Source organism: Oryzias melastigma, linkage group LG24 (genome assembly GCF_002922805.2).
Source record: "Oryzias melastigma strain HK-1 linkage group LG24, ASM292280v2, whole genome shotgun sequence".
Lineage (NCBI taxonomy): Eukaryota > Metazoa > Chordata > Actinopteri > Beloniformes > Adrianichthyidae > Oryzias > Oryzias melastigma.
Genome location: NC_050535.1, coordinates 16384052 through 16396291, shown reverse-complemented (window position 1 = coordinate 16396291; position 12240 = coordinate 16384052). Strand labels below are relative to the sequence as shown.

The following is a 12240-nucleotide window of genomic DNA, read 5'->3' as shown; positions in this document are numbered from 1 at the left end:
TGGTGGGTCTCCTGTTGAAGACACGTGTATCTGGTTTTGGGATTGGAGCTGTAGTTGTGTTGAATCTCTAACATGTCCAGCAGTTCAATAAGTCCTTCATCCCTCACATGGCTACAATTTGGCAACTTTTGGATCTTTTGCGGCCCATTTGAGGAACTTGAGACTCTATAGTCTACTTTGGACTCAAGGTGTTGGACTGTTGGCTTCCAGGCTTTATCTCCTTGAGCCGGTCCTCCACCACTATTAGCCCTGGGTCTGAGCTTTGGGCTTCCTGGAACCTGTGGTCGCCTCTGCAGCTGCGGGGTACCAAGTGGAGACCCTGCTAGACCGCTAAAGCCTCCTCTCTGATCCTTGTAGTGTTGGCAACCGCAGCTTAATACTAAATCGGATTGTTGGCTGGGGGCTATCTCTGCTGTCAGTGTGTTGGAATCTGCTTGGCATTTTGGGTTAGGCAAACGCACGGGCGTCCTGCCTGCAACTCCAGCTGCTCCCAAAGCTCTGCGATGACAGCAAGAAGTGGGGCACTTTGCCTCTGGAGCTGGTCCATGATGGGTCACCACCCCTGCCTCAGTAAGCATTTTCCCCTCATTTTCCTGAAGCATGGCTCCAAACTTCCTGAGAACAGAGGGGCTGCTGCCCTTTCGGTCTCCAAGAACCCCCGGACTGAAGGCCTTCCTGTCCAGAGACGGAGACTCGGCCGTGCCGACAGGGAGCTGTGTTTGTGCAACAGGACTGTCCCTTTGCCCCAGAGGAGGTTTGGCAACTGTGCTTTCTTTGTTGGGGAAAGTCTCTCTGCAAGGGGAGCTTCTCATTGGAGACACTCGATTCTTCCTGTTTTCAGCTTCCTCGAAGTTTCCCAAGAACTGTTCTTGTCCAAGCCTGATCCAACACAAACAGGTCATCAGAGGAAGCCAGGAGCACAGCAACAACCCAAAGAGTTGTAAATTCCCACCTTTGATTTCCACGTCTGTTCCTGCCCTGACACGCAGAGACGTCCTGGCTCACCTTGATTGTGTCACTGAAGTGCTAAAAGACATTTAAAACAATATGTTCACAAAAAACCCACCTGGTACATCACAGGCCATGCTGTTCTACTCATGCTGGTGAAGCATGTGGGCTCCCATGTGGACAACGGGACACTTGGGCATCTAACCTTTCTTCTCAGCTGTTCTGTTGGGTGTCAAAAAAGTGCTAGACTTGGGCTACAGAGTGAAACTAACTCCTATCTGGTAGCTGGCCTGTGCAAGCACGACTTAGGCGACACTGTAATCAATATGTTCCTGCAAGAACCACAGCTTTGACTTGTATTGGGTCGGGCTATCTGGTTTCTCCACGTGTGCAAATGCCTAGAGAATGAAGTACAAGAAAGCAAAATGCCTCCACTTACCACATGGCGAGCTCCGTTGTTCTTTCGACTCATCTGCTTCCCGTTCCCTAAATAATCTTGCAGCAAATCACCGATCTCTGAGACCCCATCGGCGTGACAGTGGCCATTCTGATGGTTCCCACGGTAACCATAGCCATTGGCGGCATAGTTACAGCTGTTGCTTTCGCAGTGTGTCAGGATGATGTCTTCTGGGTGGTTTTTGCTGTGGTGACCCGTCAGAAAAAGTCCTTTGTCGTGGCGCCCTGGCCCATATTCTAAGGGGACGCCATTTTTCTGGTGGTCGTTGATGTCATTAGCTCCTCTGCGGGTCTGGACTTCATTGTAGAGCTAGAAAATCAACAAAGAAGAATCAATTAAATCCTTTAAAATAATCTGAAATTAAGTTTACTGATTCTCTCTAAAATTATTACATTATTTTTAAGATTAGCCCTTTATTCCTCTGTTTTAACACTATTATATCTCCTTCAGTATCCACTTACAGCCTGTATGTGTGTGTGACGGAGAAATGTGTGTGCCCAGCACGTCTGTCAGCACATCCCAGTTTAATTAGCTTGTTAACATTTGTCTGAGTCGGCCTGCGTGCCGTAAACTGCTTCTTATGGCACATGCACAAGCTCGACACTAATTAACTCTCCACAGGGACTACAAAAGAGACGGATCAAACACACGTAGGAAAAGACTGTGTTTGGGAAGCACAACTAATATGAAATTGCATCAAGCCAGGTTTGCAGATGAGTTTTATTTCCACTGTCAAACATCTCACCTCTTCGATTTTCCTCTGAATGTCCTGCAGCTGATCCTCCCACTCCTGCATCTCCAGGTCAAAGTTATCCGACATCTCCGGCCTCTCCTGCCCCCACCTCCGGCCGCCGTGCTCCAGCCCAAGCTCCAGATCAATGGCTGCCATGACGCAGGCCGCTTAATACCCTCGGGCCCTTTTAAAATGACCGTTTCCCCTTTCTCCCGTTTCACTTTTCTGGTCAGAGGTCACTGTTGGGCTGCCAATGAGGGGAGGAAAGATTGATGGCCTGGGAACACTAAAAAGGTCAAACACATAAAAGAGAGGCTTGTTGAGGTATGCACACTAAGTACAAATGAAAATACATCAATCTGTCATCTTTTCCATTTGTTTATATGTTTTAGCTTCAGTGGCGGTCGAGTATTTGGACTCTTGATCACTTCTCTCATTAATCATCAAATTCTACAAGTGTAAAAAGTCTGATTTTTATAGAAAAATAAAACTTCCCCCTTTCACCTTTGATTATTATAGTTTTCATATTTTCCAACAACATGCTCCAATGGAAATAAATACCAGAAGTTTTTTTTTTAAGTTAAATAAATTAATCCAGTTGGGATGTGTTGTTGTTGTTGTTGCCATTACTCAAAATGACACATTTTCTTGGCGAAAGTACCCGAATGTCCCAGTCACTGCCCTCCCACCTGTGATGTAAGACTGGAGATATTAATAAACTCCTGTAACTATGCATCCAAAGTGCCTGTGTCATGTGAGTTAAGTGAATGACAGGGGGTAAAGAACATGAAAAATACATACATTTTACCAGGGTATGAGAAGTGTCAGAGGAGTCCAGAAACACTTAGATTTTGGCAACATTTGATTTTTGTTGATATATTGAGTTTAAAAGTCATATTTAACTTTAAACCTTAAAAAAACTCCATAAAAATATATTTTTTCTGCGACATCAGACAAAAAAATCCCCCTAAATTCAAATTTACCTAACAAATTTGTAGGCTTTACACACAAGCATAAAGGAAATCTTTCATAAAAAATGTAAATAAAAGAGTTAAATTGGTGGTTTTACAAATTTATTGAAAAAAAAATTCCATGTGGATCTTAAAATTCAATAAAACAAGTTAACATCCTTCAAATGTTCATACCTGCTCTGCGCAAAGGCGCTCCCTGTCTCTCACAAATCCTGCTCCAGTCTCGCTTTGGTTCACTCAGACTCTGCGCCGCCAAACAGACAAGTCCTCTCTCTGAGGTGCTTCCCTCAATTGCCACCCAGCTGAGTTATGTAAAGATCCACGGCAGGATTTAAAGGACCCCTCTTACACTTGGAGCGCCCGGATCACTGCGCCACAGACAGGGTAAACACGCTCTGTTCCAGCTGGGGTCCCCGGGCTTTATACCAGCCTCCAGTGTTTACGTGGGCGCGCGCTCAGGGTCCGGATCGAATAGCACAATGTCAGATTTACTCCACCATTTGAAGTCTCCATGGGACGATTGTCGTCACCAGCATCCCGGTTATAATTACCGGGGCGCGCAAAGAGAGGGAAAGTGTTTACATAGCTCTTTCAGCTGCTGCGCTCCCGCAGCCAATCAGCGGCTCTGTTGCTACTCCACTTTGGGATGCTGGGGCAGATTCTGCCTTGTGACCATGCCGCAAATCATTTGCTCCGAGGGTGCCAAACGGGTGTGGGTGACACAGTGAGTAATAATGTGTCACAGTCAATAATAACTTTTTATTAAAGATAGACACCACAAGGAGACTGTCAGGTGGATTCATGGCATGCTCCACATATTTCAACGTAAAAGTCTAATATTTTTCTTCTTTAAAATGAAGTAGAAGATTGATTTTTTTCTTTATTTGAGGCTTCATATTATATTTGTATCAAATAAAAAGGAATGATGACAACCAAACATTTGCCAAATTATCAATTCAATCAAGGTGATTAAGCTTTTATCTATAGGAAAAATGCTGTTTATGTGATATTTGTTTTATTTCCTGATATATTTAGGGACTCAACTAGTTCCTTCCAGAAAGAAAACACTCTTACACACTCTTACTCAGACTCTTTCTTCAGGCACTCTGACGTCCTCCCACAATCCAAAAACATGCTTCATATATTGATTGGTGCACTAAGATTGCCACTTAGTGGGTAATGAGTGTGAGTGGCCCCATGATGGTGATCTGTTTAGGGTGTGGTCTGGCATTGCCAAAGTGTAGTTAGGATAGGCCCCAGCAACTCAGAACAAGATTCAAAGGTTTCAGAAAAACGGAAGGATGGATGGATGGATGGATGGATGGTTGGTTGGTTGGTATGTTGGTTGGATGGATGGCTGGATGGATTGATGGATTGATGGTTGGATGGATGGAAAGATGGATGGATAGACGGTTGGTTGGTTGGTTTATTGGTTGGTTGGTTGGTTGGTTGGTTGGTTGGATGGATGGATGGATGGATGGATGGATGGATGGATGGATGGATTGATGGATGATAGATGGATGGTTGGTTGGTTGGATGGATGGTTGGTTGTTGATGTTTATCCTGTGACCTACGGTGTGTTTTGGGTGCGATTGAGTTTGACACCCCTGATCTAGAAGCTCTTAATGCCTATCTTAGGACTTTCACTCTGACCAAAATCAGGTAAAGACTTTAAAAAATGCTTAAAAGATGAAAGTCCTTTGCGTAAAGCTGACATGTGTGTTCCTCCTTTCAATTCTTCTATGAAGCTGAGACACCTTACCTCCTCAGGTGAGTTGTGCAGGCCGATTGGTTCAGGTTTTAATGTAGACTCCATCCGAGTGCCGAGCTTTTCGGTGCTTTTAGTAACTTTGGCAACAGATACGATGTGGGCAAATAAAAAAAAGAGAGCAAAAAAAACAAATCAAAGGAAACTAAAGCGAAACTCACATCACAGAACAAAAAACAGAGTAAAGAGGAAAACTAGCTTAAAGATGGTGGCGTAGGAGAGAGATGAAAATAACACCAGGATGAGAATCAGTAAAATGATGGGCTGGAACATCTGGAGAACAGAAAGAAAGGAGACACGTCAGTTCTGATTGTTTGGGAGTATTTCCATGCGGTTTGAGGAGTTGTGCTCTCACCGACAGCGGCTCCTCCGCCTCCCTGTCCTCCAGCCGCGGCACCTCCAGCCTGTCGATGAAACCCTGCAGCTCTTTCCGGAAGGCTTTCATCTGAGCGTTGATGCGGTACAGCAGTTCATGTTCCCTGATCCTGCTCCCATCATCCTCTCCGCCGTCTTCTCCCCCTCTCCCAAACATCAGGTCGCCATTTGAGACGAAGACCCTGGCCTCGGAGATGAAGGCGGCGGTGTCGGCGATGAGCCTGTCGATGGTCCGCATGAGCCTCTCAGCTTCCACGCGGATGTCGATCATCTGCTGCCTCTCACGGAGGCTACAGCGCCCGCCGGGCAGGAATCTGGCCAAGGCGGAGGAGGCGGCGCCCTCTGGTCCGGTGGGTGTGTAGAGCCCCCGCGTGGGCGTCATGCATCTGCTGCTGCCGTTGTTGTTCCTGACTTCGTCTGAGTCACTCTCGCCGCCCACGGGGCCCTCTCGCTTGCGGTGAGGTGGGAGCAGGCGAGAGGAGGTGGAGTCCTCGTCGCTCTCGCGGCGCCCGCTCGTGGCGCCACCGGCATCGCTCTCCGCGTCGCTGTCCCGTGGGCTCGGCCTCAAGGAGAGGTGGGAGGCCAGATCATAGCGTTGCATGTTGGAGAGGAGAACTCGATTCTCGTACTGCAGCTGCATCACCTGTTAGAACAGGAATATTATTCCAGAATAAATCAACTTAAAACTCAAATAACTTTCAATAATTAACTTTTTATAAAAATATATTTTGTCAAAATTATACAAGTTTCAAATAAGCACAAAATAACATCGGGTAATGGTAATAAAATAAAATGATCTGGAGGGCCGTATATATTTACCCGGAGGGCCGGATCCGGCCCTCGGGCCTTAACTTTGAACGTGTCTTTTTGTTTTTTTTAAATCACATTTTCTTCATAGAATAAACAGAATTTTACAATTTTTGTTGAACTAAATTTAAAACAATTTTTGGGATTATTCTCACCCATCTATTAGATTTTAATACAGTAAAATAAATATCACCCACTTTCTTTTCTAATTTTTTTTAGAAAGTAAAAGTTTTCTTCTTTCTTAAGACGTATTATTGTTTCTCACAGCAGGATTTATTATTTTAAAGAGACTTTTGTAGATATTTATGTAAAATTGCTTTAAACAGCGTTCAGCTGTCAGCTTTGCCGTTCTAAACCATAGACATAATGTATAACCGGACGTCCCTATGTACACGTTTTGTGTGACGTCACGTGAAAAGGGTCAATGGAGATATAAAAGAGCCACATGTGGTTCTTTTATCCCTCCTTGGTGGCTCTCTGGGTGAAAAAAACATGAAACAGCAGTTTTCAAAAATTTGGAGATTAGCTATTATTTTAGCAACATGCTAACATTTGTGGCTTATTAGTTATCTGCTGGGGGTTTAGGCTAATTTAGAGTTTAGCTTCTATTTTAGCAACAGACAAATTTTTTTGACTAATTTAGTTCACTGAGGAATTTTATGCTAATTTGAGGTTTGGCTAATAAGTTAGCAACGTGCAGATGTTTTTGAGTTATCTACTGAAGTATTTTGGGGAATAATTTAGAATTTAGGTTCTATTTTAGAACCAGGTTGACTTTTTTTGAGTAATTTAGTTTACTGAGGATTTTTAGGCTATTTACGAGTTCAGCTAGTAATTGAGCAATGAGCTAGCTTTTTTTTGGCTAATTTGGCCTCTAATGAAAAGTTTTATTCTAATTTGGAGTTAAGCAAATATTTTAGCAATATGCTAACATTTTTGGCTAATTTGTTATCTACTTGAGTTTTTAGGCTAATTTAGAGTTTAGCTTTTATTTTAGCAACATGCTAACATTTTTGGCTGATTTAGTTTACTGAGGAATTTTATGCTAATTTGGGTTTTCAGCTTGTAATTAGGGAACGAGCTAGCTTTTTCGCTAATTTGGCCTCTACTAAAGGTAAAAAGTAAAAATGTTAAAAAAAAAATCAAATTTTTAGTTTATTCTTATATTTTTGCTTTTGTTCGTGCTAAAAAATAGACATATTTCATATTTATATAAAAAAAAAAAGATGGCCATGAATGCAAATCCAAATTTCCTAAATGCTAAAGTAAGACAATACGGCTCCTTCTAGGTTTTGATCAGTAGAAAACAAGCCCAAATGGCTCTTTTACTGTTAAAGGTGGCCGACCTCTGGACTAAACTGACTAAATCTGGGCTCCTAAAATCGTCCTTTAAAGCCTTTCACTTTACCAAAAAGTATTTGAAAGAGTATTAATAGATTACATTTGAAGAGCAATGATCTACAGATTGGAAGTAACTTACACTAAACTGCCCATAATACACATTACTGATTATTACAGGTAATATGTATAAATACTGTAATTTATTGGTTGGAATCAAGAACCAAATCAAGTACCAGGAACGGACTTTAAAGCAAAAAGTCGATCACAAATGTGCTGAGTAACTAAAAGAAAAAACAGTTTGTAAGTCCTGTTTATGTTGGACGATCTCCATGATAGGATTAGCTTTTTAATTAAAGCTGGACTCTTTAAGAACAGTTTTACAGAAAGCTCTGAGCTCCTAAAATCCTAAAGTTATTCAGGTTTAACAAATAATTATCATTTGGTGAATAAAAAAACAATAAAGAGATGACTGTCGTGATACCTTCCCACTGAGATCATTGATCTGTAGCCTCGCAGCTTTCAGCTCCTCCTGCAAAGCTTCCATTTTCCCTCCATCAGCTGTGACTCCTCCTCCTCCATGCCTTGCCCCTCCCTCATGAGTGCCGGCCTTGAAGCGCAGCTTGTTCAGCTCAGAGGTCACCCTCTTGTTCTGCTCCTCGGCGTCTGCGAGGTTCCTCCTCAGAAGCTCTGCCTCGTCTTCCACCAGCTGCAGCTGCTGCCGGAGCTCCGTCAGGTCATCTCCCAGGCTGCGCCCGGCGCTCTGCCCGCCTGGCGCCCCACACCCAGAGCCTCCAGAGCCCTCTCCTTCCCCCCGGAGGTCATCCAGCTCGGCTCTGAGGCCTCGGTTCTCCACCTGTTAGGAGACAAAAGCCCTAAAAGAACACGTTTTCACACAGAAATGTACTTTGACTTATGAGCTCTTACCTCCAGCTCAACTATCTTTCTCCCCAAAATGTTGGCCTCCTCCTCCACCAGACGAAGGCGCAGCTTCAGTTCTGATTCACGGGTGGTGGGCGGCCCCCCAGCCTCGCCTTTAGGATGGGAGCTGTCCAGTTCTCCGTAGAAAGAACGGTACTTCTGTAACTCCTGCTCCAAACGGTCCTTCTCCTTGTCGATCTTAGCTGCTTTCTTTCTCATCAGCACCGCCTCCTCTTTGATGAAAGCCAGCTGGCACTTCAGGTCATCGTTGTCCTCCTGTTAAATTAAAACATATGATATCGTGAAGAGTTTCCAATCCATCAATCATTCTTTTATTTTGAAAGATGGTCAACAGAATAAGCTGAAAAATGCTTGTGGAAGTTTTTAAAGAACATTTTCTAAGTGCTAAAGATTTGCTAGCTCACTACAGCTACTACAGCAGAGCACGCTAGCTCAATACAGCGTATCATGCTAGCATGCTACAGGGGAGCTTGTTAGCTCAATACAGAGAAGCTCTCTAGCTCAATACAGCGCAGCATGCTAGCTTCTTACAGCGGAGCTCGCTAGCTCAATACAGTGGAGCATGCTAGTTTACTACAGAGGAGCTCGCTAGCTTGCTGCAGCGGAGTAAGCTTGCTAAATAGAGTGGAGCTCGCTAGCTAACTGTAGAGGAGCTTGTTAGCATGCTACAGCAGAGCTCGCTAGCTCGACACAGCGTAGCATGCTAGCTTGTTACAGTGGAGAACGCTAGGATGCTACAGCGGAGTAAGCTAGTTGAATACAGAGGAGCTTGCTAGCTCTGTGTAGAGGAGCTTGTTAGCATGCTACAGCAGAGCTCGCTAGCTCAATACAGCGTAGCATGCTAGCTTGTTACAGTGGAGAACGCTAGGATGCTACAGCGGAGTAAGCTAGTTGAATACAGAGGAGTTTGCTAGCTCTGTGTAGAGGAGCTTGTTAGCATACTACAGCAGAGCTCGCTAGCTCAATACAGCGTATCATGCTAGCATGCTACAGGGGAGCTTGTTAGCTCAATACAGAGAAGCTCTCTAGCTCAATACAGCGCAGCATGCTAGCTTCTTACAGCGGAGCTCGCTAGCTCAATACAGAGGAGATCACAAGCTCGGTATGGCGGAGTTTGCTAGCTCAATACACCGGAGCATGCTAGCTTACTACAGTGGAGCTCGCTAGCTTACTACAGGGGAGTAAGCTAGCTGAACACAGAGGAGCTTGCATTCTCATTGTAGAGGAGCTTGCTAGCATGCAACAGTGGAGCTTGTTAGCATGCTACAGCAGAGCTCATTACCTCACGGCAGCTGAGCTCGATAATTTAATACAGCGGGGAATGCTAGCTTACTTCGGAGAAGCTAACTAGCATGGTATAGAACTGCACGATAGCTCAATACAGTAAAGTTTGCTAGCTCAGTACAGCAGAGCATGCTAGCTTGCTACAGAGGAGCTTACTAAATCACTACAGTGGAGCTCACTAACTCAATACAGCAGAGCTTGCTAGCTTATTACAGTGGAGCTCACTAGCATGCTAAAGCTGGGCACGCTAACTCTCTACAGCGGAGCTTGCTAGCTCAATACAGTGAGCATGCTAGCTTGCAACAGTAGACCTTGCTAGCATGCTACAGTGGAGCTCACTAGCATGCAGCAGCTAACCCCCTGAATCACCACTTAAGCCAATGTGGGCAATCACAGGTGGGGCCACCACCGAAACTGTGGACAATCCTATTTGGGGTCACGTTTACTGCCCACTTTTAAACCACATGTGGCCCACTTGGCCTTGCTGGCTGGCATAAATTTGTGTTGGAGGACAAAAAGCGATGAAATCCTGCTGCAGCTCACCTCGTTTGGAGTCTGTGCGGCCCTTTTGTCAGTCTTCTGGACATCCTTGCTTCCTCTTCTTTTTTGTGACTGATGGAAAAACAGAAAATTACACAAATCTTTTCAAAATTGTCATTAGTGATGATGTAAGGTGGAGGGGTTGTTCTCCCACCTCTTTGGTCTTGTCCAGCTCGTTCTGCAGAGCTTGTTTGGTCACTTCCACCTCGATGAGTCTCTGCCTCAGCTTTTCATTCTCCTCCTCTGTCTTCGTGCGTTTCTCCTCCACTTTTTCCAGCTCGTTGTGCAGCCGCACAGATACATCTTTGGCCACCTGCCAGCCACATGCAGAAATATTAAAAAATAATCACCCAAAATGCCCTGACTCTGTTTCTAATTTTAGAGTTTTAAGCTAAAGGGAAACAGCATCCCAGAGCCACTCCCACCTTCAGGTCCTGCTCTAGACACCTGAGCAGCTCCTCATCGATCTCTCCAGTCTGCGCGTAGCGCAGCCTCTTCCTCTCAGCCTTGCGCAGTCGGTACTGCAGGATCCGGCAGTTCTTATTGGCCCTCTCCAGCTCCCGTCTCATCTCCTGCAGCTGGCAGGTGTCTTCCTCGTAGAAGGTGTCTCGCATCTCCTCCATCTCAGCCCTCATCTCTTCGATTTCACACTGAGTGGATCAAGGCAAGTCTAATTACTGTGCAGGTTAGAGCTCAGTGAAAAATAGGTTATTAGGTAAAATCTAATTCATTTATGAATGTAAATTATTTTTAATTTTATTTTTGTTCCAAACATTTGAATTTGTTGACGGTCCCTTGCATACCTGTGACGTGTCATTTATCACTAATAAATCATTTGACTGATTTAGAGCTCGTTTAATCTTAACTTCAATCCAAACCAACTGTTGTTTACTTGGTAATTTATTATTTATCAGTTATTTGAAAAAAAATAGTAACAAAGTGATTTGAATTTCAGAATAAATGAGGGTTGTAGATTATAGACTTCTGCTTGGATGCATTTTCTCCCATTTTTAGTCTTTTTGTGGCAATACGCATTTTATATGAAAGCAACAAACCTTCAGATCCTCATTTTCATCCAGCAGCCTCTCCATCTCCTCTTCCAGGGCCTGGTCGTCCTGGATCCCCGACCCCGCCTCTGCCGCTCCATCCGCCGGCTGCGGCTCTCCTCCAGCGTCCTCTCCAGCCTCCATGCTCTCTGATTTACTTTGAAACCCTCTCTCTTCTCTTCAGTCCCGATGACAGCAGATGAGCATCCTTCTCCGCCACAACCTGAGGCCCGTTCGCCGCCCACGGACGCGGGGTGGCTCCCTTCCTTCCTCCTCCTGTTTTCCTCAGACGTTGCGCCTCAGATGATGCGCTAAGATGCTGGATGGATGAAGGATGCGCGTGCAGCAGTGCAGTTGACGGGGGCAATGAGGGGGTTCTCCTGACAGCATCCGCCCCGCGCGCTCGGATGAGCTCAGCTTCAGCACCATCCGGGTGAACAGCTGCTGCGCTGGCTCTAGAGCTCCCTCTCTGCGCCGTCAGAGAACCGCTTCCTCAACACCGACAACTTCTTCTTTGGTCATAGAAAGAGGAAGTGTCTTGCTGCTGGGCTCCGCGTTCCTTCCTCGCTGAACGCCGGAGCTTCCTCCTGCTTTTTCAGCTTTCGTTTGCTGCAGCTGAGGGCCTGCAGCGCCGCTCTCTGTTGGTTTCATCACCCCCTCTGTTGGAATCAAATCACTTTTGAGCCAAAAACTAAGTTAAACACTTCCAACTTATATTTAAAAATTAATAAATAAAGCTACAAAGAAAACATTGGAAAAATATCGATATTAGTAAATGAATGAAAACAAAGTGAACATATTTAAGGAAAAACCACAACTGGCCGCTAGACGTCGCGTTTTTTCCACATCTACCATAAAACTCGAGTTCTTCATTTAGATTTTTACCAAAATCAAAATTCACAAACTGGCTTAATCTTTTCCCGTGTAAAACTCACATTGATAAAACGTTTCAAGATGTGTTTCACCTACTTCCAGTTCCCTCACTGTCGAGGAGACTCAGACTGTGGGCACCGCCTGGCACAGTGGGTGGA

The 12240-nt window shown here is 44.8% G+C and overlaps 1 protein-coding gene across 1 annotated transcript; it reads right to left on the bottom strand.

Moving 5' to 3' along the window:
- Nucleotides 1-2286: 2286 nt before the first annotated feature.
- LOC112158194 (protein SOGA3) lies at nucleotides 2287-10747 on the bottom strand (the record flags this gene model as incomplete). The annotated part of the gene is given in 8 exon segments (XM_024291433.2): nucleotides 2287-2424; nucleotides 4872-5150; nucleotides 5233-5895; nucleotides 7882-8253; nucleotides 8325-8594; nucleotides 10167-10235; nucleotides 10318-10476; nucleotides 10589-10747. Coding segments are annotated over 7 exon segments (1803 nt in total), but the record flags the coding sequence as incomplete, so codon positions are not given.
- Between the last annotated feature and the right edge of the window lie 1493 nt (nucleotides 10748-12240).